The sequence below is a fragment of the Lepisosteus oculatus genome, chromosome 3 (assembly GCF_040954835.1).
Source record: "Lepisosteus oculatus isolate fLepOcu1 chromosome 3, fLepOcu1.hap2, whole genome shotgun sequence".
NCBI lineage: Eukaryota > Metazoa > Chordata > Actinopteri > Semionotiformes > Lepisosteidae > Lepisosteus > Lepisosteus oculatus.
The window spans coordinates 74,181,737-74,208,966 of NC_090698.1; the positions used below are offsets into that span (position 1 = coordinate 74,181,737).

At 47.2% G+C, this 27,230-nt stretch overlaps 2 protein-coding genes across 3 annotated transcripts in view; one reads left to right on the forward strand and one right to left on the reverse strand.

The window, feature by feature from the left end:
• The window catches only part of skic3 (SKI3 subunit of superkiller complex), a 51,952-nt gene extending 51,335 nt beyond the window's left edge, over positions 1-617 (reverse strand). Inside the window, exon 1 of the mRNA XM_069187529.1 lies at positions 526-617. The gene's annotated coding sequence lies outside the window, so the exon portion shown is untranslated. The remainder of the gene's footprint in view (positions 1-525) is intronic.
• A 14-nt stretch (positions 618-631) lies between these two features.
• arsk (arylsulfatase family, member K) lies at positions 632-26,544 on the forward strand. Of its 2 annotated transcripts, none has more exons than XM_069187531.1 (8): positions 632-1,309; positions 4,177-4,306; positions 4,544-4,703; positions 5,138-5,420; positions 6,622-6,793; positions 13,768-13,992; positions 17,194-17,409; positions 25,499-26,544. In XM_069187531.1, exons 1-8 carry the CDS (start codon positions 1,163-1,165, stop codon positions 25,768-25,770), a joined length of 1,605 nt encoding a protein of 534 aa, XP_069043632.1. In that variant the 5' UTR covers positions 632-1,162; the 3' UTR covers positions 25,771-26,544. The 2 variants fall into 2 exon arrangements, with proteins under 2 accessions (XP_069043632.1, XP_069043633.1); XM_069187532.1 differs by lacking the exon at positions 25,499-26,544 and adding an exon at positions 19,314-20,427.
• Positions 26,545-27,230: the final 686 nt, after the last annotated feature.

The window sequence follows — 27,230 nt, forward strand, 5'->3', positions numbered from 1 at the left end:
AAACCTCTACTAACAACAAGCCCCGCTCAGACTTAGAACCGTCATTGGTAAGAAATGACCATTTGAAATGATTACTAACGCTTCCCTTGTCTACAAGCATTCACGACCCGCCAGCTAAGCTGCTCAACGTGATTCCGTTGACACTCATGGTCAGTCACACAGCGGCACTGGCTGAAAGCTGAACCATGTCCGCTAACAACCTGCTGCACCTGTTTGTTTTGGACAAAGAGTGCCGTTACCCGGGCACTAACACAGACACGGGGACCCCGGAGGTAGGGTGCTTCAATTCATCTGAACGGAGGCGTGAAAGGGGTTGCAAACCTCAACTCAACGCGAAAACAATCATCCGAAGTGCAATTACAGCAGAGCTGCATGACGCGACACAACTTGCCACGACTACTGGGCTACACTCAGCCCACGACAGCAGGAATCGCTTCTGTGGAGCTGGACGACACGCAGCACAGACCCCCTCCCTGCCCCTGTGCAAACAATCCTGAATCTTCGGCGATCCAGCTCTCGCTTTACCTGGATGTTGCTGCTGCTTCTGCCCAAGTTTAGTGCTGCCGGCAGCTCCGTCCCATCCGGGTTCTGCGCGCAGCCGCGCACCCCTGTCATGTGACCAGGGACATCCGAGGGCGCAGAGGGGGCGGCCAGCTGTTTTTAAAACCCAGCGGATAGAAAGTTTCTCTGGTTGGACTGGGGGCAGGAGGGGTTTACATTTGTATCGGGCTGGGTACCGCTTGCTTACTCGCACCTGCCTGATGCCCGGTTAGACCTTCCAGGATGCAATCAATCAACAACAAAATCTGAGTAAATTTTTTATTTTCCCCCCCAAATAAACTTCCTTACATCTACTACAAGTAATGAAGTAATCGGGAAGTATTCGTGCAGTATCAGCACGCAGAGCGAGTTAAGTTAAAGCATTTTTTCCCCCGGTTCGCTCCGCTGTTTTCGTCTGCGAGCTGTATTAACTCATGCAACCTGAAAAGACCTAAGCGTTCGTCTTTTTGTTCTTAAATTCACGTTTATCGATAAGTTGACTCCTGTGCTCGTCTCCGCCCTGCTGTCAGCTCTCGGCCGAATGGGAAGTCGTTTAAGGAAGATAACGAGCTGAGAACGACTCGCTTTTCTTTAGGGGGCTTTGCGCGTCTGTCGGGAAATCATGTCCAAGACGTTTGCAGCTTTCCTGCTGACCCAGGCGGCTGTCTTCCTGGGGAGCCCGGAAAGTCGCACAGTGACTGGGTCCGCTCCGAGGAACGGTACCGCAGCCCTCCGGCCCAACATCGTGCTGGTGATGGTCGACTCCTTCGTAAGTATGACCGTTATTGCCCCCTCCCGGGGTCCTCGGGGGTGGTCTCCGTCTCACGGCGTTCAGACGCCCAGGTCACGGACTCGGTGGTCAGTGTGCATCAAGCGGGCCCCCGGCCTCAAGAGGGAGACCCCGGGCAGGCGGGCGGTCCGGCGCGCCTCTCCGGACCCGGACGACACAGGCGGGGAACTGCAAGACTCCAAATCAGGAGGCACGTCTTTACACCAAAGGGTTGTGGGAGTGTGGAACAAGCAGCCCGGCCGTGTCGTTCAAGACGAGCCTGAGATCAGTTAGTTAACCAATGGGCTCAGTGGTCTCCTCTTGTTCGCGGCTGTTCTTGTGCTCTCAGTCCCACATTACTGATTTATCACTAAAACCGTTCGTGTAATGTTTGTAAATGCCCAACGCACCCTTTATTAATGAAACATGAAAGGCACGTATGAGGCTACTTCATATTGACAAATGTGTACTTGTAGCCAATGTTCCCTCTAATTCTTAACGGCCTGTGTGCGCAAAGCTGTGCAAGTTTTTTTCCCAGTGACAAGAACAAGTGTACGTAAAACTGTAAACCTGAAATTATTTTTTGTTAATGTAGTCATCCTCATAGAAGCATAGAGATTCAAAAGACCGGGACAGCGACTCAGCGAGCCCAGTCATGGAGAGTGAGTGAATTGAGTGCCGAGCGGGCAGGAGCAGGGAGGTACGAGACCACGAGAGCACAGATAGTAATACTGCACACAGCAAGTCGGGCCTCTCGCGGCCAGTCTCATGTGGTCAATTTAGCATTTTTCAATTGACGACCGCGTTTGTTTTATTATCATTTTTTTAATTTACAGTTTTGTGCGCAGTTCAATTCCCTATGCGCGCTGATTTCATAACCTGTGTTACCAAGAGGCAACATCGCTTGTAACCCATCTTTATATGTTCGATTTCTTACATTTAATTGCACATTTGGGGTGGTATGTAGTTCATGTATAACGGCCGTCCCTGGTGCGAGTGTGTGTGTGTCTGCCTTGCTCCCCAGTGTGAGTGTGTGTGTGTGTCTGCCTTGCTCCCCAGTGTGAGTGTGAGTGTGTGTGTCTGCCTTGCTCCCCAGTGTGAGTGTGTGTGTGTGTGTCTGCCTTGCTCCCCAGTGTGAGTGTGTGTGTGTGTGTGTCTGCCTTGCTCCCCAGTGTGAGTGTGTGTGTGTGTGAGTGTGTGTGTGTCTGCCTTGCTCCCCAGTGTGAGTGTGTGTGTATGTGTGTCTGCCTTGCTCCCCAGTGTGAGTGTGTGTGTGTGTGTGTCTGCCTTGCTCCCCAGTGTGAGTGTGAGTGTGAGTGTGAGTGTGAGTGTGAGTGTGTGTCTGCCTTGCTCCCCAGTGTGAGTGTGTGTGTGTGAGTGTGTGCTCCCCAGTGTGAGTGTGTGTGTGTGTCTGCCTTGCTCCCCAGTGCGAGTGTGTGTGTGTGTCTGCCTTGCTCCCCAGTGTGAGTGTGTGTGTGTCTGCCTTGCTCCCCAGTGTGAGTGTGTGTGTGTCTGCCTTGCTCCCCAGTGTGAGTGTGAGTGTGTGTGTCTGCCTTGCTCCCCAGTGTGAGTGTGAGTGTGAGTGTGAGTGTGAGTGTGAGTGTGAGTGTGTGTCTGCCTTGCTCCCCAGTGTGAGTGTGTGTGTCTGCCTTGCTCCCCAGTGTGAGTGTGAGTGTGAGTGTGAGTGTGAGTGTGAGTGTGAGTGTGAGTGTGAGTGTGAGTGTGTGTCTGCCTTGCTCCCCAGTGTGAGTGTGTGTGTGAGTGTGTGTGTGTGTCTGCCTTGCTCCCCAGTGCGAGTGTGTGTGTGTGTGTGTGTCTGCCTTGCTCCCCAGTGTGAGTGTGTGTGTGTGTCTGCCTTGCTCCCCAGTGTGAGTGTGAGTGTGAGTGTGAGTGTGAGTGTGAGTGTGAGTGTGAGTGTGAGTGTGAGTGTGAGTGTGTGTGTGTGTGTGTGTCTGCCTTGCTCCCCAGTGTGAGTGTGTGTGTGTGTGTGTCTGCCTTGCTCCCCAGTGTGAGTGTGTGTGTGTGAGTGTGTGCTCCCCAGTGTGAGTGAGTGTGAGTGAGTGTGTGTGTGTGTCTGCCTTGCTCCCCAGTGCGAGTGAGTGAGTGAGTGAGTGAGTGAGTGCGTGCGTGCGTGCGTGCGTGCGTGCGTGCGTGCGTGTCTGCCTTGCTCCCCAGTGCGAGTGTGTGTGTGTGTGTCTGCCTTGCTCCCCAGTGCGAGTGTGTGTGTGTGTGTGTGTGTGTGTGTGTGTCTGCCTTGCTCTGAGATACAGTAGGTTCCTGCTCCCCTGGGACCCTGAGTTGGGTGATGTGTTAGAAGGTGGAGGGGTGGATCATTTCAATAAAACAAGCACATGCGTACATGCTTGTAGGTGTTTCCTGTCATGAACTATTATCAGTTTAATGAAGCTACTGGGTACATGGTTTTAAATCCACTGCATGCTGCACTTCTTCACCAGTTCCTTTTACCAGCATAAAGTCATGTCAGTTGTTGCAGTGCTGGAGTTTCAAAACACAAAGCTGTCCATTTGCTCTCAATGACCAGTATCGCAACGTTGTTCAATGAAGGGAGAGTCAGAAGACTAATCTTTCCAGCTCAGTCATTGTTATAATATTATTAAAAGGCTTTAATGATGGAAATTGTTTCCTAGAAATAAATGCCCACCCTGCAGGGCATGCACAGAAGATCCGCAGGGGTCTGGTGTGGGTGTGAGTTCAGATCAACTCTGGGTCGTGTTTCGCCAGATCTTAATCTGACAGTTCAGAGTTTCACGTGCGTTATTCCTTCCCCAGCAGATCCTGGTAACATGAACATGTAGGAGTGGCATGCAACCCAGCTCTGAATTAGGGGCGACTCTGCTCTCTTTCAGGATGGCAGGCTGACCTTCGAGCCGGGGAATAAGACCGTGTTGCTTCCCTACATAAGCTACATGAGGGAGCAGGGGGCTGTCTTTCTCAACTCTTACACCAACTCCCCCATCTGCTGCCCATCCCGAGCAGGTAAGCCTGCCATGAACAGCCAGTCACTGGCAGCATTTTCTTACTGCTTGACACTATTCGGGGAAAAAAAACCTGTTTGAAATTTTAAAAACCTTTTACCCACCATTGGCGCCGGCAACACAGTTCTGCACCCCCAAAGCAAAGCATGTTTGTGCGCTAAATTGCCTGGAGAAATGTGTCTTTGTGTTCCTGAAAGTCACAAAAGCCTTTGAAGAGCTGTGGTGGGTTTCTCCCCAGCCATGTGGAGCGGCCGATTCGTCCATTTGACGGAGTCGTGGAATAACTACAAATGCCTTGAGGAGAACTACACGACGTGGATGGACCTCCTCCGGAAGCGAGGATACTACACGAAGAAGCTGGGGAAGCTGGACTACAGGTCTGGAGGGCACACAGTCAGGTAGGGGGAACTGCAGCGCACACTGGCCCTGTGCCCAGTTAAAGAGCCTCGAACAAGAAGTTAGTATCTTCCACTCGAGTGAGCTCATAGGTGGATTCCCTGCAGTGTTGCTCTTGCAATGTGAGGCATTTCAAAGCTTCTGATTTTTCGATTTTGTTTACTTTGCTTTTTGCTTGTCTTGATTCTCTGCTTGGGTTGAGAAATTTTAACCCTACTGTCAAGGGGGCTGGACGGAAGATTAATGGCCAGTGTCCGGATCCCCTCTGTGTTTAGGGAGCAGAAAGGATCCGTGTTGCGTTTCTTGTACTTGTACTTCTGCCGGGGCGAGGGTTAGTGTGCTGTCCCACAGCCGCCCTTCTGGCTGACGTTAAAGACTCCTCTGGCGCTAACACACTGCCGCCGTGCTCTTTTCTCCGCGCTGTGTTCGGACCCAGCAATCGCGTCGAGGCCTGGACGCGAGACGTGGACTTCCTGCTGCGGCAGGAGGGCCGGCCAGTGACCAACCTGACCGGAGACGCCTCCACGGTGAGGGTGATGACGGAGGACTGGAACACGACAGACAGCGCCTCCCACTGGATCCGCCGGAGCGCCGCGGCCCTCGCCCAGCCCTTCGCCCTGTACGTGGGCCTGAACCTGCCCCACCCCTACCTCACAGCCTCGCTGGGCCGCACGGCGGGCGGGTCCACCTTCCGGACCTCGGAGTTCTGGCTCAAGAAGGCAAGGGGCTGAGCAGCTGTGATGTTATAAGAGTGGTATAAGAGAGTGGTACCACAGTGTGGTATAAGAGAGAGGAAGAGTCTTTATTATTATCCCCGAGGGGCTGTTAGTTTCACCGCAGCAGACCATATACAGGAAACACACACACGGACACGAGCGAGAGGATCCGCTGTTGAGCGGGGATATGGCCTCAGGTTCAAAGGAGAACTGGAACCTGTTTGTTTTTAAGGTGGGAAACTTGCATCTGTGTTCAGAGGGGAGTAGTTGTGATTCGTTCAGCAAAGGGTGCGAGGAGTCCAATAGGATGGACCGTGCTTCACCCACAACTCGTGGCTGCTGGATGTGGGGTGGACCTGCAGGATCAGCGCCAGTGACTTTCTTACTCCTCGGATTCTCATTCCCAAACCAGCAGATCAGGGCAAAAGATAAAGCACATTCAATACAAGATTGATAAAACCAGTTCAGCAACCAATTATCAACCTTAAAACACTTTTAAGTTTCCTTGGCCTGAATATTTTAAGTGCAGGCCTTAAAAGTCCCTAAATACTGAAATGTATCAACCACGTCTACTGATTTGCACTGAAAAGGCATTGTATTTGACTTGACTGATGTAACAAGTTTTGCTATCGACCATAAATTGCTTTTTTATCTAGGTTTAGATAGTCTATACAGGTATATGTATTTATTGTGTATTATAAAATTCAGGTGGGGAGCTGCGTCAGCATGCGTAGGCTGCAAAGGAACAAGTAACAGGTTTATTCCATTCCAAGAGAAGAAAGAAAACGCAACGTTTCGGCTGTGGAGCCTTCTTCAGGTGTCAACCTTGTTCACCTGAAGAAGTCTCCAAGGCTGAAATGTTCAGGATGGACAGGGGTAATATGGCATTATGGAAGGAAAAGTAACATTTCTTTGAGAAAAAAACTTTATCATGTTTGGCTGCTATGAGCCACCTTGTCATTTGGCCAGCGAGCCAACACGCAGCGGGCACCACGCTCTGCTGCAGATGAGCGCTGTAATTCACTGAAACGGTAAGGTGAGCTCTTTGATTGCAGCTGCGCGTGGTGCAGATGACTCATGTGTACTGTGTTAACACAGTTAGTCTTTTCCTTTAGGCTGAAGAACGCAGTGCTTTCCTTGAAAAAGTGAATATGCACTTGTGAGCCGTGCTGGTAATTAGTGCTTCTAATTCCATTAATCGCAGGTGTCTCATCACCTCGTCACCGTGCCCACATGGCTGCCTTTCTCTCGGATGCATCAGGTGGACTTTTACTCCACCTACACCAAGAACTGCTCCAGCAATTTCACAGAGCAGGAGCTGAAAGACATCCGGACCTTCTACTACGCCATGTGCGCAGAGGCGGACGCCATGCTGGGTGAGTCTGTCGACGAGGCGCCTTTTTCATGCAAACGAAAATTCATTTATCATTACCCTTATCATCACGTTTATCATTGCCAGCCTCTAGAACCTGGATCCCCTCCCTGCTGGCTGAGCCTCCCAGCCTAAGTGCGTGACGTTTTCTTTAAACCTTCAGCATGCGTGTGAAGCATGAGTAAAGTATTCCTGAATGTAAATCTGCAGGTTTTCTCATTTTTTGTTATGCAATAGAAGCATCATCATCATAGTCATTGTTCCTACTGGCTCCTCAGCCAGGGACACGTTCAAAATAGCCCATCACAGTGCTGTTCAAGAGTCCTGAACTGGCAGTTCCACATAAAGGCTTCCAGAGCAAGGATTCTACAGCAAAGGGTTTTAAAAAAAAAAACGTAGAACAGTTTTTTCATAAATGGTTTCATTTATGTGTTGATCAATTTGCTCGTACCGCACTTTCCAAAGCTGTGACGTTTCCTTCTCAGCTGACAGCTCTGCAAGGGCCAGTCAGCGTCTTTGGGCATGCACGCCCTTCTGTTGAGTGACAGGGATGTCCTCTGGTCATGAGGGACAGGGGCACACAGACCCTCCGGCCTGTGAAAGCCCAGTGCAAACCGCAGGAATTCGGAATCGGTGGACAGTGATTTTCAGTCTTTTTGTTTTTTACAACAGCAACAGCAACACTGCTAAAGTCTATAGAGTCTATTTCTGTAGAACAGTCAGTAAAGTGATTTAACATTATGAGGCCCCCTTTGTGGGCTATGGTTCACTTTATGAACACATAAACCTGTGTCGTCCTTGACAGGCTTGAGCCTTCCCGCCCTGAGGAATGCCCCTGCCTGTTGCTGCTTAAGATCACAGGATGTGCTGGTTGTTCCCACACAGTGACCTCAGTCAGCTAAGACTGGAGCCATCAGCTGCTGTGCTCCTTGCCTGCGGTCCTCCCTCACTCCCAGCTGATAAGAATGCAGAAGCTACAGACCTTAAATTCACACTGAAGCCGTGGGCGTGCTTTTGTGTAACTGATTGGAGTGAAGATGTGCTCAGGCGCTTTGCTGTTTTTCACCTTCTGAGGCAGTGTGGGATGCTGCGACATGAAGGGCCTTTGTATGAGTAAAAATTGTGTTGTGTTGCATGGTGTGATTACTCTGGGTTTGCAGGCATTGTTGTTTCCCAAGCAGCATCTCCGTGCTTCTAAACGTGTTATTTCTTCACGTGTTAAGTGTTATTTCTTCACTTAGTGCGTGCTGATAGGAATCTCGTGGAAAGGGGCAAGGTGAGGGAAGTGATTGTGAAGCAGTGCTCTTGTGCTCAGTGTGGTGGCGGAGCCCGGGTCGACCCAGCTGCTCTGGCAGCTTGAGGATGAGCCCCAGCTGTGAGCGCTCTATCAGGGCACACTGGACACCCCGCGGCGGGACGAGGGGCGGTTTATTGTCACCGGCAGTCCCGGAGGGGGATTGTACCCCCGTAAGGCCGTTGTTGTTATTTTTCCCTTTGCCTGTCCCATCGCCTGCTTCTGCCGGGGCAGGCTGACCCTTTCACACGTCGGGTTCTTGTTTTGTTTTGGCCTCGTGCTCCCTGCTCTTCCAGACTGGACCCCGCTGAGAAGGGTCAGCCCAGCCCGGAGGTCGCGGTCCTTGCACGGTGGTACGGCTTTCTTTCTGCTTCTTGTGGTGTTTTCGGTCCTGCTAACCTCACACCAGTGCTCCCACTCCCACAGTGCTACACCAGCTGGAGTATAAGCAAGTTCTGACCGTTAGGAATATCTGAAAGCCTGCAAACAAATGGCCAGTCAGACTAACTGTTTTTAATTTTAGAAGCTGATTGATTCCAGCGTCTCGTCCAGACGCTTCTTGAAGGAGGTCAGAGTATCTGCTTCACAAATGTGGCCGGGCGGCTTGTTCATCTCTCCCACCCCCCTTTGTGCAAAAAATGCAGGCTGTTCCCGGTTTAAAATGCTGTTCCCCTTACTGTCCTCTGCTTTGTGTTTCGCTGCTCATTCATGGAATAAGCGAGTTTTGTGCGACTCGTTCAGTGTCTTTGAGAATGTGGTTAGCATGAGTCGGTGCTGCTGCCTTTGTGATGTGTGAGCAAGTTCATTTACATGAAAAAAAATAATTGACAAATTTTAAAGCCTTGCACGTTTACATATCTTTCGGTCTTTTGTCCAGGGCTGGAGCGAATTCACAAGCTAGACTAAGGAGTCAAACAGGTCTTCGTGTTGGTGATGAAGTCGTGGGGTACAGTAAATATATCTACCAGCTGTTAGTCCCCTGAAAACTGCTGACAGAATATTTTCTTCCCACACACTGAGCTTCATCACCGTTGCGTAACATAATATCATCTAACGTAATTATTTTGGGTATTAATGTAATTCACAAAACAGATATAACTTTTAAATGTCTTACTGAAATGCAGTAGTTAACAAAATCAACATTCAGAATAAGCTCTTGGTTTGGATTGAAAAAAGTAACCTGTAACTACAGCTGTAGTGGAAAGGGCTGTTTGCATGTGTCTAGAGAGCTGTATAAGGAGTGAAGGAGTTATAAAAGAGACCATCGTTAACTTCCTACTGGGAGCTCCAACCAGAGACTTGTGTTAACTGGGTTCCCAGCAGAATTGATTCTTCTTTAAGACCTCTTTGTAGTCGCTGACTTACAGCTCATTTCAAATAGGCGCCAACGAGTGCTGCGCTGCTCGGCTCGTACCTGCAGGGGTGGACACTAAACACGCCCACCTGCACACGCCACCCACTAACCCTTCACACGTCTCTCCGGGCTCCCCAGCCACGCACGCTCCTCTCGCCCGCCCAGCTGCCCTCTTACTCCACCTCCGGTGGACCCGGAGGAAGAGGACAATGCGTGTCCCCTCCAGGTGTTTCTCCTCAGCGTGCCCTGTGCTGACGTCCGGCCACTTGGGCACAGCTGGATGCTCCTGCGTTCATCCCGGCCTGCACTCTTAAGGACTTCAGGCCCCCAGGACAGCTGTAGTCCTCAGTCTTCTTCCGGCCATAAGAATGCTGCGTGTTCAGTCCAGTTAAGATCAGCCCTTATGATTGAGTTCATTCATTCACGGGTAAGCTCACACTATGCCCTTCAGCAGCAGAAGCTGCCCTGCGGTCCACTCGTCCACCTGCTCCTCTCTCTCGCGCTCAGACCCGCCAGCTCGGGAGCGGTGCACTCGAGCAGAGCAGAGGCTCTCTTTCTGCAGTTTGTCATGCCCCTCTGTCTCAAAGCGGCCTCTTCACAAGGCTACCAGCATATTTAATGGGAGGTGAAAGAAGGCATTTTGATGTGAAAATGGGATGATTGATATGCAAAGTGCCTCCTTATGCATTTGTGCACCTTGCCACGTACGTTCTAAAATGTCAAGATCTCCAGAAGCGCACACCCGCGAGATTGCCACTGCGAGCTCAGAGCTGAATAACCTCCTCGACATGATATTGTGGAGCGTGCTGCCCTCATGGGAACGAAGCAGTGACCCAGGCTAATCACTTCTGTTTGTACAATCTCATCTGCTTACTGACTCTTTAATCTTCAAGTCTAAAAGACACCTGAAGACACCGGTGTGGCCTTGGAATCTAGGGAGCATTAGGTGAAAGTCTGTGCTTTGAGGAGTAGAAGTTGTTCAAGTTCACAGGATTTAAATAAATCTTGCAATCATTAACCTTCTGATGTCTGACATCATGTCATTGATCTTGATAGGTACTTGTCTTCTAATGTCAATCTTGCAACTTCCAGGAAATGTATTAATTTAACATGCCATTATTTGATTTGATCGTTTACTTTACCAATTGTAATATCTATTTTCATCCAATATGTTTTGAGATGTTTTTATATATCTTTTTCTATTTCATTTCCATTTTGTTGGTTGTGTCTTTCCCGGGGACTACAGATATCAATTAGCTTTTTTAACTCTAACTGGTGCAGTTTAAGAGCTGTGCACTGGCCCTGCTCAATACATAAAGTAAACCTAGAAACTAAAAATACTAATACTAACGGACCTGTGGCTCTCCAGGACAGGAGCTCTGCGCCAACTGTCTAATGGGTGGTGAAGTAATTTCTTGGTTTTCCTCCTGGCACTGGCACTGACTGACCTTTCTGCATGTAAAGTGCTTTACACCAATGTTTCTCAAACATTTTGGACCAAGTACCACCCCTTATCAACCCAAAGCATCCAAGTACCTACAAGCCATCTTCTCATAGGAACCCCAGAAAATCTCAATGACCAGCATGAGCTCACGCGTGCACACACACATTCACATACACATACGATAAAAACAGCACTGAGCATTTACCATTTCAGTGAGAGGGGTGAGCCTGTTTACTCGAGCAAAGCCTTGCGATGTCAGGGACGAGGGCAGGGAGCTTCAAACGCAGATCTGGCTCAGCATCAATTTTGTTGTGAAAAGATAATTTGTCTTGATTGCAGTGAGAGCAGAGAAGCCTTTCTCACAAAGGTAGGTACACTAGTAGCAAAAGGCATCAAAAACCACACAGCCTTTAATGAAAGGGCTCGGTATTCACTCTATCGTTTCAATTCTGACATCAAAGTCGCATCAGATGATAACTCGAGCAACTTCTCTTGTTCAGCACAGGTCAGATCCTTGGGTATTCCTACGACATCAACAGTAAAGGGGTTCCTGATCCACTGTGGTGTGGCCTCAACTGGAAAATACACTGAGATCTGTTCTTCCAATGACAAGAGGTGCACTGCAATCACATCTCGAACAGCAGCATCAAGTGGCACACCACGTGTGCAGATAGTTCTCCAAAGTTGAGAAAGCAGAGACATCACGTGTGTTGATTTTATTAACAAAAAGCTGCAGCTTTTTCTTCATAGAAGTGATCTTGTCAGACACATCAAAAATGGTTAAAGAGAGCCCCCGCAGTCCCATATTCAGCTCATTCAAATGTGAGAATGTATCAACCAGGTAGACTAGCCACATGACAAAGCACACTGAACAGATCTGAGTTCATTGATCGAGCCTCGATACAATTCACAACGTTGACGGTCTAATACAGATTTAATACAGAGTCTAGAATACAGAGTCTAATACAGATTTTAAATCCTCAGCCATTTTCTTGATGGCCAAGGCCTCGAGGTGGGTGCTGCAATGTGTCCACTTCATATCTGGAGCAACTTCTCCAATTCATGCAACTACACCGCTGTGTCGGCTTGTCATCGCTCTGCACCATTTTTACCAGTCGATGCCGTTCTCTTCGATAAATTCATTCAGAAGCTGAAATATGTGCTCTCCTGTAGGTGTTGGTAGCGGCTTACAGAACAGAAAGTCCTCATGGGACGTGCCCTCAAAATCGAACGTAAAATAGCAAATTGGCCAAATCAACGACATCTACAGACTCATCTAATTGCAGTGAAAAGCATCCTGCTCATCTTAAAGCGCTCTGTCAGCGTACTTTTGACCTCATCTGCCATATCAATAATTCTACAAGTGACTGTGTCATTCGAAAGGGGCAGCAGCTTTTTCTCCACACACAATACGTGTCAGTTCTTTTGCCAATGGTAAACAAAGTTCTTCACCAATAGTGTGGGGCTTACCTGTTTTAGCAGTGTTTACCCGTTTTCCCCCTTTTCCCCTTGAACGATAGTCAGGAGTCTGTGTCAGAAGTTAAAAAAAGTTTTTATTTCATGCGCATGTGAGCGAAACATAGAGATGCTCTGTGTATTTTTCTCAAACTAACGTAGAAAAGTCCTTTAATATTTTACTGTTATCTGTCACGCTTTTCTGTGCTTACAAGATTGGCTTCATTTAGCCCTGTGACTGGCGAGTCACACCTGGTCACACCTGATTAGGCCATGAGGTAGCCTGATGAGGAGGCTTGATTAAATGATTGGCGAAAGTGTCAATCACTCAGCCAGCTGCCTGGAGCACACCTCTCGCCTCAGCCCTCATGTTGTTTTACTGCACTCATTTGAAGCCCTCATCCTGTTTTTCATGTTGTGTTAGAACTGCTGGAACTTCTCAAGAGGCTGGTGTTTTGCTTATTTTAGTCTTTAATTTGGATTGTGTTATTTTATAATCACCATGATTAAATTCAAAAGCCTCTTCTTTGTTGCTCCTTGATTAAGGTCGCGTTCTTGTTACACTGTTGATTTAAAATGGATTATCTTGCAAGGAGGATATAATTTGAAGAGGCCTGTTTACAGCACCCCAGACATGCACTGACTCTACAAGAAGCTAATTTTCTCTTTAGCCTGATCTTGCCATTTCACGAAGCCTGCAGGACATGCCTGTCAAAGCTTATGTAACTTTCATGTTTTTATTAGAATGGACAGGTCTTGGTTGCAGTTTGCCTACCTTTGACCTTAGACCTCAGGTAGTTTGCTTTCCTTAGATCTAGTGTACAGTTGTCATGGAATCCAGGGGGACTGAGCACAGTGTTCCCAATGTGTAGCAGACTCATGGAGCAGGGAGCCTGCAGGAGCAAGGACAAGACTTAGGGACTGCTTGTGTGTGTCTGAGGAGCTTGTCCCTGCCACAGCCGCTGCAATCGTTACCTGGGAAATATTGAGTGGATCTCACGCAACTGTCAACTTCACAAGCTTAACGAGCTTGTTCCACTGTACTCCAGGGCCCTGTTTTCAGCCTGATTCTCCTCCCTTTCATGTCTTGCGTTGTGCAGGTACTTGTCTGTGCCACACACCAGGTTGAAAACTGGGGGGGTGGCCAAGCACTTTCCTGTCTGTGAACGTGTTGACACCGTTCCCTTGTCTATCAGCTCTAGAGTCTGATAATGCTTTTTCTTAAACTTGTTGAAGACATTTGTGAGCAGTCTTTCAGCTGGTCTGTTAAGTATTATATTTCTTGCATACACTTTTTGCTTGCTCTTGTGTAATTTTGTATGTTGTTGTTGAGGGCCCCGAGGTGCTGAGCGTGAGTCAGCTCTTAATTAACCAGTGAACTGGGTGAACTGGGTGAACTGGGTTCTGCTGACAGCTGCTGCCTCACTGCAGGGGAGATCCTGCTGGCGCTCCGGGACTCCCAGCTCCTCTCCAGCACCGTGCTGCTGTTCACCTCCGACCACGGCGAGCTGGCCATGGAGCACCGGCAGTTCTACAAGATGAGCATGTACGAGGGCAGCTCCCACGTTCCCTTGCTCGTCACGGGGCCCCGGGTCCGAGCCGGGCTGCAGGTCCCTCAGCCCGTCTCCCTGGTGGACATTTACCCTACAGCTCTTGGTAAGCCCTGAGCGGTTCTCTCCGATTCTGCTGCTGTCTCGACTCTTGCTCTTATATGCTTACAACATGTTTGTTTGTTTTTTTGCATGTGTACCTATTGATAAAAGGTCATATCCTTAGAATATTACCCTCTGTAGTGAAATTACAGCTCTTGTTTCACTTAAGGGAAAACCATCTTTTAATTCCACAGTATAAAATGCTTAAAATAATGTAAGAACAGAGGAGAAACAAGAGGAGGCCATTCAACCCATCTGGTGTGTTTGGTTGCCACCAGATAATTAATCCAAGGACATCATCCAACTGTTTCTTGGAAGAAGCCAGAGCATCGACTCCGACAGCTTACTGGTGCGCTTGTCCCACACTCCCACAACCCTTTATGTCAAGAAGTGGCTCCTGTTCTGGGTTTTAATATGCGCTTCCACAGCATCATGTGTTCTGGAAAATGTGAAGTTTGAAAAAGCAGAGCTCATTAAATGAAGTGAACTGTTGAATAAGATGGTTTAAAATGATGGGTACCCAAAATGTTGTCTGTGACTGCAGTTGTATCTGTGCATATACAGTATATTTACTTGAGGTTAGAAATGCATTTTGGCATTTTGGCAGTATATCCCAACTCATACAAATGTAATAAGACACTGTTTTGTGTTTGGAGCAGTTCAGGTCTGTAGGCCGGTTATTTTCCGACCTGTGTCTTGGAGAGCCTCTCTGCCTGTCGAGGGGAGAGAATATCTGGTAAAGTGTGCTTGGACAGCTGAGGCATTGGATGAGATAAGCAGCCCACAAACTCAGGGATATCCAAGTAGATAACAGCTCCAAATGAGTGGACACCAGATGGTTCATAATTTATGGAGCTACAGTACATAATTTCCTTGGAAATTCCCCAGCCAGCCTATGTTTTTAGACAGGCAGGCAACATGAAACAGAAAGAAAAAGCAGGAGACCATTTAGATATTTGTTGACTGTTAGCTGTGAATACCATCCAGCCACTTGTTAATGCTTCTTAAAAGCATATATTTTAAAGGGCTATTGAATCAAATTGGGACTTGTAAGATCTCTTTTAGAATATCATAGTCAGGGTTGTTCTCCGCATTACAATGTAAATATTCCTGCTCTGGAATCAATTCAGTGAAAAGATCAACCAGAAACATTCTGGGGTTTAAAGAAATGTCCTTCACTGACAAGCTAAAAAGACCAAATCTTTTTAGTCTTGAACAGAGGTGATGAGGGGATCTGATTCAGGTATTTACAATCCTCAAAGAAGCACTGGCCAATAGTCAACCCAATAGATTTCTTCTGAATCAATAGTGAAACACAAACTAGTGGACACTAGTGGAAATAACAGTGTGAATGTATTAAAAACTGTGAACAGGAAGGATCTCTTCACATGGAAATTGTGGAAGAGAAGTTACTGAACCAGGGTTGTTGTAGCTGATACCCTAGATCCTTCCAAGAAACAACCAGATGAGATCTTCAGATCCTCAGATCAATTAGGTTTGAAAGACCAAACAAGCTACATAGGCAGCATGCCCATTTCTTGTTTCCAAGCCTCGCTGTTCTTATAAAACATTGCTTTTTGCTTGATGCCATATGTCTTTTACAACTTTCTATTACATAAACAGTAGTTGTGCATTTTCCTTAATTTTAAAGCATGGGTAATGTATCAGCTGTGCCTTTAAAAGCACCTTAGGAGACTTCTCAGACCTTCTGTTGAGCGAATTATGGGGAGAAGTAGATGAAGGCAAATCATCTGTCTAGGTGGCAAGAAATACATAATAAATTGTAAATGTCCCAGCATTGACCCCTGTGGAACACCATGAGTAGTAGGACAAGATTAAAGATAAACAGCCAATATTTTACAAGTGGACTCCTGGTTGCCAAATAGGAGTGAAATCAAGGAAGGGCAGAACCAGTGACCCTGAAATAATTTCCCCTCCAATCTGGTAGAGTTCTGTGATGGACAGTATCAAAACCTGCTTTTATATGTAGTAGGAGAGGAATGTTAACCCATCAACTAATCATTAACTGTCCTAATATCGACTGATTCAGTGCTGTCTCTCTCCCTAGACCCTGACTGAAAAGTTTCAAAGAGCTCATTAGATGCAAGATGAGATTGCGCCTGAGCTTTGTACAATGTGACACAGGAAAGCACTTGTTCATCAGCCATGCAATCTCCATGATAATGTATTAGTGTTCTGCTTTGAGGACTCTTCCTAGACACCAGTGATGAAGGGATAATGGCAACTTTTATGAATGAGGAAAAACAGAACAATAGGCATCAGTAGCCTCAACGTATTGCTCCCTTAACAACCTTCACAGAGAGCTGTGATGGAAAACTGCTCCTAGAAAATTACTTATGTCCAATCACAAGAAAAAACTGTCCTGCAGTTAATATTATACTCCAATTCTAATCAATGTAGTAATAATGTACATTGTCCATATAATTTCCCCTGTCCTGTACATAATGCCAGGGCCCCAGGTTTGTTAGTTATCTCAAAGAGCCTGACACCTTTTATTGTGTTATGCTATTAGCCTTTTCATGACGAAGCACACAACGCTGCATTTCTTTGTAAGCCTGTAGACCCTATTACAGTTGCATTTATAGTCCATGTGCCTTTTATCAGGGAGACATTTACAAAAATAACATAATTGCGAGAGAGAGTAATCATTTAATTTTTCTAAGAATGGGAAACACTGTGCTATTTCTTCAGAGATCAGAAGGTCCTAACCTTGAACAAAAATGAAAAGAAGAAATTTAGTTTGATTGTGTTGATGTTAGACCTGGAGACATCCCTGAGTGATTTTGCAGAGGAGTTCTTATAAAACGAAAAGCCTCCTATTAACACAGGCATAAACTACCTTGGGCGCAGTGACCCCTTTTCTTTCAAGTGCTCAATAGTGACCTTTCAATAATCATTTTTATGCAGCCTTCTGTAAAGACTAATAATGTTCTTTTACATGTATGAAAAATAAATCACTGTATTAAGATTTCAAAATGTGGCGGAAATGAAGTTAGTTAATGACATTTTGCCTCCTAGCAGGAAATGTGTAGTTACAGGGGGGCTGACAGATTTGCAGCACAATCATGAACTAATTCACAGGCAAAGTTCTGCCCACTCAAAGCATGTCTGTCGTGCCTGTGCCCTGTGCATGGCAGGCACACCTCTGCATGCGTGAGCTGAGGTCGCCCTGCTCTCTCTGCAGACCTGGCTGGCATCCCTCTCCCCGGAGGTCTGAGTGGGCACTCCCTCTTACCCCTGCTGTCCCGGGACACCCCCCCAAAGGGCCGCCCACGCCCGACCTGGGTCCTGAGCGAGTTCCATGGCTCTGATGTCAACGCCTCTACGTACATGCTGAGGACAGAGCAGTGGAAGTACATCGCCTATGCCGACGGGATCAGCGTCCCACCCCAGCTCTTTGGTAAGTCAAAACCATGAGCCTGGTTTTAACAGAGGGGTCTGCAGCTCCAGACCTCTGCTGCCACACAGGTGAGCCTGGTTTTAACACAGGGGTCTGCAGCTCCAGACCTCTGCTGCCACACAGGTGAGCCTGGTTTTAACACAGGGGTCTGCAGCTCCACATGTCCGGTTCCACCAGACCAGAAAGACCAGGAGATGCTGTGGCCATGCGAGCTGGAGCTGAGTGTTAGAAGTGTAGCTCTGCCCCCGAACTGAGTTCAGTTCAGTTTGCCCTGAGATAACACCCCATGGTTATCCAGTACCATCCCATCTCATCACCATATGATCCAAATGGTACCATCTGCCCTGCTGCACTCTGGACCCTCTTCTTCGGCTGCTCCCCCTGCTCTCAGCATCGGCTAATTTCACGCTGGACCTGTAGTGAAACAGTACCGGAAACAGTACCGTCCCACTTCACCAACCAGTTAGCACCTGCCTCTGCTCTGTGACTGTCAGCTCAGGTCTCTGTTTATTCTGCAGAACTCCTTATAACATCCTTATCACTGCCAATAGCACAGTCAAAGGAGTTGAGCTCACAGTACAGAGAAATCAAAGACTGGATTGTGTGCCAATTAGTGAGTTTAGAAAATAGTGCAGTCAAAGTCTGTCTGAGCACTAGTGAGACAGAAGGTACCAGCCGCCCATTTGCAAGAGATTAGGCATAGCTGTGCTAGTGGGCTTTAAACAGAATAATTTTAACAGTGGCACTACATTAAGCTGTTTACCTCCTACAGCTGCAGTATGACTCAGGAAAGGATAATTAGGTTTTATGAAATGACTCACCCTGTGTGTGCAGAAAGGAATCTGGACATCCTTTGTATTGATAAAACAAATGTATATTAAGCTCATTGGGTTGCAAGGAGAAAGCTAGATTTTTTTAATTTCCTGGAAGTGCATTGGAAGTGTTCCTGGGGCACTGAGTTTTAATGGCAGGATACCTTAGGTGTGTGGGTATCAGAGTACAGCTGGGATGAGGAATACAGTGATGGCAGAAACTGCTTACAGCTGTGGCTCACTGCCAACTCACGATCAGTGACTGTGTTATTGACCTACGTTGTCAATGCCAACATTTAAAAAAGTGAAGTGAGTTTTGTTTTTGTTGAGCATCTGTTTGCCTGTGCTCTTCCAAAACAGCGCCCTGCAAGAGTGTTTAGACAGTTTTTTTTTTATTTTGTGGCTTTAAAACTTGCAGCCATGACACTTTGAAGTAGCAATTAGTATTTGTCACATTCGCAGCCTACTCCACACATTCAAAGAAACAAAAACAAAAAAGTAAATAAATGATCTAAAAAGAAAAATGGGAAAGTCATTATTGTAGAAGTGTTCAAACCCTTTGCTGTTGCAAATCTAAATTAATTTAGGAGTACATAATTACCGTAACAAGCCACACAATTAGTTGCGTGGCTTCTATCGACTACATTAATCGACTAAGCAGCTTAGGAGCACTGGCAGTAGAGGCCTGCCTTGCCAGAACATGAGACTTTGACAGCATCCAGCGCTGTTGTAATTTGTGCGAATGGTACTGTACTGCAGTGCTGTGCTTTTAGTTTAATGATTGTTTGCACAGTAATTTTAACATGGTACTAGCACAATTTATATGCACAATGCGAACATGACGTTCATGTAGTTTACAAATTACATTACAGTTTTTTCTTTTTTCAATGGCATGTACTATAGTGAGTGTTATTGACCATAATATTCTGGCTTTCTTACTGTCGAAGGCCTACTTTATTCAGTTTGATGGGGTTTACTGTGATGTTTAGATTGTGTGCTGTCATGGTATTCACAAGAACACGATTAACGCGGTCATTTACTGTACTTCGTTTTGACATTTATTACTCTGGTATATTTAAAACCATTTGTCAGACACAATGCAGGGGTCTGGAACGGTTGTCTGCCCTGGGCCTGTGCTGGCTCTCAGCACCCCTGCTCTGAAGCGAAGGTACCTGTGTGAGCAGATGTGATCGAATCCTGGGAAATGTGGAGCTGGACTCATCTCGTCACCTGCTGTATCTGTTAAGAGGTACTGCAGGGAAGCGCCTTCAGTCTACGCACAGCTGTGTCACATCTCCCAACAGAACGAACACGTCTCTGCACCCAGTAACCACTCAATACTAAAAATTCTAAAACCAGTGATCTGCAGCTTCTATAACATGTGTAGCATCCTGGAGGAAACACAGCAGCCAGACAGCACCTGTGGCAATGGCCACAAACCCCACATCCTGCGGGAAAACAGTAACACACTGGTGAAGATACTGAAAGGGTTAAAAGATAAATAATCCTTACACTTATATAGCACTTGTCTGGGTACACCCCTCAAAGCACTTTACAGGTGTTGAAAACTGGATGATGCTCCAGCCCTCTCCCCACACACCAGCTCTCAGTGGGGAGGAGAGCAGAGTGATGAAACCAGTTCAGAGATGGGGATTATTAGGAGGCCATGACTGGTAAAGGCCAGGGGGAAATTTGGCCAGGACACCGGGGTAACACCCCTACTCTTTTTTGAGAAAACCCCCTGGGTTTTTTAACTACCACGGAGAGTCAGGACGGTTTTATGTCTCATCCAAAGGATAGTGTCTTTTTACAGCAAGTGTCCCCGTCACTATACTGGGGCATTAGGACCCACACAGACCGCAGGGTGAGCGCCCCCTGCTGGCCCCACTGACACCTCTTCCAGCAGCAGCCTTAGCTTTCCCAGGAGTGCTCTCATCCAGGTACTGACCAGGCTTACAGCTGCTTAGTTTCAGAAGGCTGCCAGCTGTGAGTTGCAGAGTGATACAGCAGCTGGCAACAGTGAACATCTGGCAAATTCAGTGTTCAAAGAGGTGTACAGCCTGTGTTGTCAGAGCTTGCTGAGAGATGTTGGTCCCAGGTGGTGTGACCTAGTACAACCTCTGTTGATGTGTTGCTCTTCTCCGGTGCTAGAGCAGCACTTTGTACCCAATATTCTAAATAAGGTCTTAATTGTGCAATGCAGAATTCTAACATTACACGTCTTGATTTAAATTCTATAATTATAATAATTATATAATTATTATATCCTAATATTTTTAGAGCTTTCTCATATTGTTTAGAGGAGGCAAATTATGTCAACATGCACACTTAAGTCTTTGTCATTGGTCGCTTCTTGAACCTTAATGTTTTGGTCCTGTTTTCTAAATCCATGTTGACTATCACCTAGACTCCTCGAGTTTAGTTCTAATTATTATCTCCATAAGCTTACCTGTAACAGGCATATGGAAGGAAGACATATGAACAATAAAGGAATGTCTACACATTGTTCTGTCAACACTGGCAGGAAGGTTCCTTGTTTTCTTTAGTGATAAGAGGTGGAATGTGTGCAACTCCAGTAGCCACGTCTGCCTCTTCAACACTAACGCTACTAAAATACAACTTTTTGATGACCCGTGCCGAATAGCGTGCACCTCATTTTCATTTGCACCCCAGAGCAGAGACCCCTGTCCTTTGAAATCGTGAGACATGATACAAAATGGCAAAGCATTTTTTAAAGAAGTTTTAACTCTGGTGTTTTGTCCCTGTTTTTTTTTTTTTCAGGCACGTAAGCAACTGCTTACAAACTGTATGATGTATCCTGTTTGTAAGCTGCTGCACTGATCTATGAAAATTAACGAAACGGGAGATGACAATAGCCTGGCATTACAGTTGCTCTCGAATTGATGTGATGCTCTTAACCCGTGTGAGTCAGCACAATCAGCACTAACACCGTTTACGGAACAATTCAGAGGGGCAGCACTTAGCGGCGGCTCTCCGGTGTTTGAAGGGTGCTGAGCTGGGGCCCGCGGCTCGATCAGCAGGACCGCTCTGCCCAAGGGCTCTCGAGCGGCTCCGCGCTCACGCTCGCGGGGGGCGGGGGTGGAAAGGCCGCGCGGCGTTGGCCGGCTTCCCATCAGCCCCCGTTCCGGCCCGACCACCGGGCCAGCTGAGGAGGGATCCGCCTGGGAGGTAGAACGGGAGATAAAACAGAACCGGGTTTTCTTAACTGCGTGGGATCCCTGCAGAGCGCAGAGAGAGAAATAAATGCACTCAGCCCTGCGCTGGATGAAGCTGAGCTCCTCTCTGGCTACAGTGCAGCTCTCAGTAACTATCGGCCCACTGGCACAACCGTCGTGCCAGCTGATGAGCCTTCTTCAGGTGTGTGAAGAAGGCTCAGCGGCCCAAACGTTGCATTTCTCCTTTCCGTTTTTCAGGGTGGAATTAACCCGCACTTGTTCTTTTTATCAGTCAGAACAGCCGATCCCTGACGCTGATCCCCGCTCAGACATCCACTCGTTTAGTTCTGATTGTCGTTTCCGTGACCTTACGTGTGATACAAATCACACTTACTGGTCTGCAGTGACTTGGTTCGGTTTTATCACCACATTAGTAATTGTCAAGTCTCTGAGTACAGCCTTGTCATGAGTGACTCTGGGAAGTCTCGATTTAACAGCTTGTGAATAACACCTTTTGTGTCCTTACTTTCTGTACAATAAGTAGAAACCATCAGGCCCTGGGCATTTGTCTCAAGTGCTCTCCTCACTCATTTGTGTTCATGGCCAGCTCTTCTTTCAGCTCTGTGACAGTGGGTCCCCTCCTCACACAGCCAGTGTATGGCTGAGTTACTGAACACAGCCACAACTTGCAGCTTCCCTCACAGGCCCTACTGACAAGTTAACTGATCTTGCATGTCTGCCAGGCGAAATATAGAAAGACATATGATCAGATAGAGCAGTGAAATCAGTAAAATCATCTGTATCAGATTTAGCCCTCTCTTTCATTGAATACGTCCCAAAGGGGACAACCAATCTGCTGCTCCTGTCTCCAGAGGCCCAGCCCCTCGACCTCCTGTCAGAAACCAGGGGGGACATTGCTCTGACTGGCTCATGTCCTCCCTCCCTGGGTAACAGTAGGGTAGCTGTGTGGTTCAGGGACACGACAACCCAGCTCAAGCAACACCTAACTGCAAAGCATGCTTCTTAGAAGACAGTAACACATTGTTTGTTCTAGTGTGGAACATGTCTGAATGTACTGATTTAGATTCATTTATATTTTATAACATTTGTTACAGAATATTAGAACTGTGACAGTCAAGAAACATACTTGTAGTCTCAGAAATTGGCAGGTTGTCCAGAAGGTGGCACTGTGTTCTCAACCACTGCAACCTTTAGATGTTAGGAAAAGTTTTAAACTGCAGCAGTTTTAACTTTTGAGTCTTTTTTTTGCCTGGACTTGTGTTTGTCCATCTTCTTTAGTCGAAATATTAATTCAATATTAATGAATAATTGTAGTCATCACATTTTCTGGAGGAACAAGACATCCATGCAAATCAGATTATCAGAAGAGCCTCTTGCAGGTGAGGCACAGCTGACTGCTTTTAGATGAGACCGGTTTTTCACAGAGCTGTGTTTGGCTTCCCATCCCTGCAGCGCATGTCTGTCACTGTTTGGAGGTTTCCTTAGAGAAAGGGCCACCCACAGGTGGCAGATACTCACCTTCTGGATGTCAGTATTTGGCAGTGATCTCTATAGGTTTCTGTAAATGTATGAACCTCATGTCACAGTTTTGTTTCCTCTGGGTAGAACACCATACGTGCAAAGCAGAAGTGTGGGCGAGAACGGTGAACCGGTGCCAGGAAATATTGATCATGCCCACTTGCACACAGCCAGGAGCTTTGTTTTGCGAGGTGGGAGGTGCAGAGCGGGCAGCAGCTGCACAGGCTGCCGGCTCAGATCACAGGAGGCCTGGACCAGCTCTGATCGGAGCAGGGTTCGAGGGGTCTCCTAGCTCCTGTGGATCCACGGTACATGAGGCACGCTCAGCCCACGCTGAAATAGTGGCTGATGCACAGCCCACGTAGTCTGTTTCCCGTAACAGAGAAAGGTGTTTCATTACTGCAGGAGCCAGTGTGAATTTCAATTAATAGCCTGACGGGAGGCTGCAAAGGTCATGTAAAAACAAGGTTCTGTCTTTAGGCTCTGCCACTCGGCTGCGTCTGGTGAAAGATGGTAAGAGCTCTGTCCCCAGGTTTTAGATTCGGAGAGCTTTGCTTATTTGGCGATGTGAGTGAAAGTGTTTTAGTATTGTTGACAAAAACAATACATGAACAGCTTCCTCAGTGCTGAAAAAAAAGCACCGTTTTTATTCGAGAGCTGTATTGATAAATACAAAATTCAAAATTCAGACTTAAGATTCAGGAATCAGAATGATACAAGAATCTCATCCTCCTGTTTCTTGAAAGAAGCTGGGGCATGGGCTTTGACAACATGGCTGAGTACCTTGTTCCACACTCCCACAACCCTTTGTGTAGAGAAGTGCCTCCTGTTCTGTTTTAGATGCACTTCAACTTCATTTTCACTTGTGTCCTCCAGTTGGTGTATCACTGTGCAGTCTGAAGAAGTCTTGCTTGCTGACCGTGTCAGTGTCTTTGAGGATTGTGAATACTTGTATCAAGAATCAAGTCTCTATTTCACAGTCTTTTCTGTACAAAACAAAAACTCAGTTCCTTCAGCCTGTCACTCCCTTAAACCCCAGAATGTATCTGATTAATCTTCTTTTAACTGATTCCATAGTAGGGGTAACTTTTCTATAACATGATGCCAAAAATTGTACACAGTATTCCAAATGAAGCCCTATTAGGATGTTATACAATTTTAACACAAAACCCCTTAATGTATTATGCATTTATCTACACATTCTCAAATTTTGTTTACCTTTTTCTTTTCTCATATGGTCTACAAATGTAAATGATGTATCAACAGAAACACCTCAATCTTTGTTGTAAGTATTCTCTGCTAGTTCAGTGTTTTCCAAAATTGTTTATAGCTTTTACTACCTTCTTGTAAAATCCTACACTTGCCTATGTGACAGTCTCAGTTCCGCGCGGTGTCGTGCCCCCCGGCACCCGTTCTGGCCCTCACACCTGGGGCGCGAACCCGGGTCTCCGGCGTAACACAGCAGGGCACCAAGCGCGTGAGATAAAGGAGACCTCCCCCAGCCCAGGCGGCTGAGGACCCTGCTGCGCGCAGGGAGGGCGCTGACGTCACCCCACCAGCTCTGCTACACCTACATTAAATGTCATCTGCCAAGTATTTGCCCGGTTTTGGATTCTAATTTCTTTTTGAAATTAATTTGCTGGTACATCCATGTTTGCTAATCCCCCTAATTTGGTTTAACCTTCAAACTTAACTAGTTGCCTAACTATACCAGAATCGAAATCGCTGATATTAATAAAAGCAGCGGTCCTACTACAGACCCCTGCAGCACTCCTCTAATTACACAATCCCAGTATACGTCTCCCCTTATCTACAGTATACACTCAGTTTTCTAATTATAACCCAATTCTCACTCCAAACACAGCCAGTGTGGCTGAGAGAATTTCTTGTTTCAGCTATAAAGGGGTTAAGAATGCAGGCTGTGAAATTATTTCAGGAATGAATACCTTTGAAGATGAGCAGCTGACATAAACACTTGAACAGATTCCTGAAATGCCTGTGGCGCACCTGGCTGACTGGCAGAGCTCATCCTACAAAGCGCCGCGTGAGGCTGAATAATGAGCAGGGTGGGCTGAGTGACCTTTAGTTTCTTATTATTTCCTGATGTGGGGAAGCAGATAAAGGTGACAGAATATTAGGGTGTAGTGTCAATGTGTAGAATTCAAATCAAGGGATATTACAGCAGGTATATTAAAATTATATGAAACATTAGTCAGGCCTCATCTAAAATAACTGTGTACAATTGTGGTCACCACATTACAAAAAGATGCTGTTGCTCTGAAATCAGTCCAGAGACGAGCAATCGGGTGCAGTCTGGGGCTTCAGGGGGTGTCTTCCGCTGCCAGGCTGCAGGCGCTGCACATTTTCATCGAACAGAGACGAGTACAAGGGGACCTGGTGCAAGTGTCCCCTAGGGCACTGACAGAGTCGACCCGGTGGCCTTCCTCAGAGCCCACGGGGCTAGAGCACACAGGAGGAGGCTGCGTGAGGTCAGTTAGCCACCAAGTGCCGTACCAGCCGTCCTCCCGTCAGTGACCCCTCTCTCCCGCTCTCCTGGCGCAGACCTGTCCTCCGATGAGGAAGAGCTGCGCGACCTGGCGGCGGAGCTGCCCGGCGTCTGCGGGCGCCTGGACGGGCTGCTGCGCGCCGTGGTGGACTACCCCGCCGTGTCCCGCGCCGTGCGCCGCTACAACAGGCGCCAGTTCCTGTCCTGGAGGCGCAGCCTGGGCGCCGCCTACGCCCGCACCATCGCCGGCCTGCGCTGGCACCGCGACTGGCAGGAGGACCCGGCCGGGTACGAGGCTGCCATCGACCGCTGGATCGCCGGGGCGTAGGGCAGCTCCCGGGGGGCCGTGACGAGACGCACGGGGAGGGGGGGGCGGCTGGTGCTCGCCTCGCGTCCGGCCACAGCCGTCTCCCTCACGCGTGGGGCGGCGGTCTCCTCTCACGCCAAGCCCCGAGAAAGCCCATACGCGCCCTCCTCGCTGTCGGCCCACAGACGTTCTTGACTTTCTTTTTTTTTTTTGGTTATGTAAAGATCAACTTTTTTTTTTTAGTCTTTATACGTATTTTATTTTCGCCGAATCTGAAAGATGACATCTCGGGTTGTCTTCCAAGATGTGGCCCGCTGTTCTCCTCATATATGGGTTATATTGGGAGAAATGGTAGAAATTCCGGTAGTGAACCGTTACAGGGATCTTCAGCACATTGTACTGCAGTTGTCCTAATAGAGCTTCGGCTTCATTGCCGGGGCTGTAACTAAGGGGGAAAAGTATGGCTGTTTTACTGCTCCACCCTCACACCGCCTCACTAGATGTGCACCTTTAAACTTCTGCAGTGGGTTTCAGTGGAACAAAGGCTTCAGAATCAGACTGCAAACTGTTGCCAGGCAACTAGGAATTAACAGCGGCCAGTTTTTTGTTTTAATTGGCTTCATATTTTAACACCCCTTCAGCTGCTTTTAAAAATGTCATGGCTTGCTACAGAGTTACCCAGTTGCCTGGCCCCTGGTGGGTTCCCAAGATATTGGAAAGAAGCTTTGTATTTATCAGTATTGTATGCATCTGAATGGGACTAATTCTTCCGATGCAAATAAAAGAGTGAATGTTCTTTGAGTCCTGCGGGAATGTTGTCGTGTCAGAATTAGCCTGCAGAGTGTGACTACTCTGTAACGGGACTGACTGTGTGCTGATCTCATCCAGCCTCCAACACCGATATCAAGGGTATAAAGGCGTTATTCTCTTGATACACAGGGGCCTTACTTTTCATTCGTGTTGACAGCAGCTGATCTAGTGTAAGTGCACTATTTAAAAAGCCTTGAATTTGCAACTTCATGAACGATAAGGCCTTTGTCGCTCTTTTTATGCGGGTCGAATCTTTACACGTCCCTTGGTGCGCATGTCTATTTAAGAAGGAGACAATGAGACAATGAGAAACTGATTACTTCTGATTACTTCTTCAGATTTTTAAAAAAGAACACCACTACGAAGTATTAAGACGTGCTCGTTAAAGCCTCTTCCTAAGAACATACAATTGTTTGCTAATGTTCGCTTTTTAAGGCTACATCCGCAACTTTTCTGATGAGGCTATGATATTGGTGACAATTTTGATTTTCCTGTTCACACAAACGCGCAGAAGATACTGCTATTAAATGCAAAATCCACCGCCGCCCCCCAGCTGGGCAAACAGAGAAACAAAATTGCAGAATTGTTCCTCCCGCACCAGTGACGGACGCTTGAACTCGGCAGACGGGGTCACGTGATCATCCGAAAAACAAGGCACTGTATCTCGGGAA

Excerpts from the sequence above, each read along its gene's own strand:
- arsk (XM_069187531.1), top strand. The coding sequence starts at position 1,163 with ATGTCCAAGACGTTTGCAGCTTTCCTGCTGACCCAGGCGGCTGTCTTC. Across the intron at positions 4,307-4,543 it reads CTGCTGCCCATCCCGAGCAG|CCATGTGGAGCGGCCGATTC; the intron begins GTAAGCCTGCCA and ends GTTTCTCCCCAG. Across the intron at positions 13,993-17,193 it reads CATTTACCCTACAGCTCTTG|ACCTGGCTGGCATCCCTCTC; the intron begins GTAAGCCCTGAG and ends CTCTCTCTGCAG.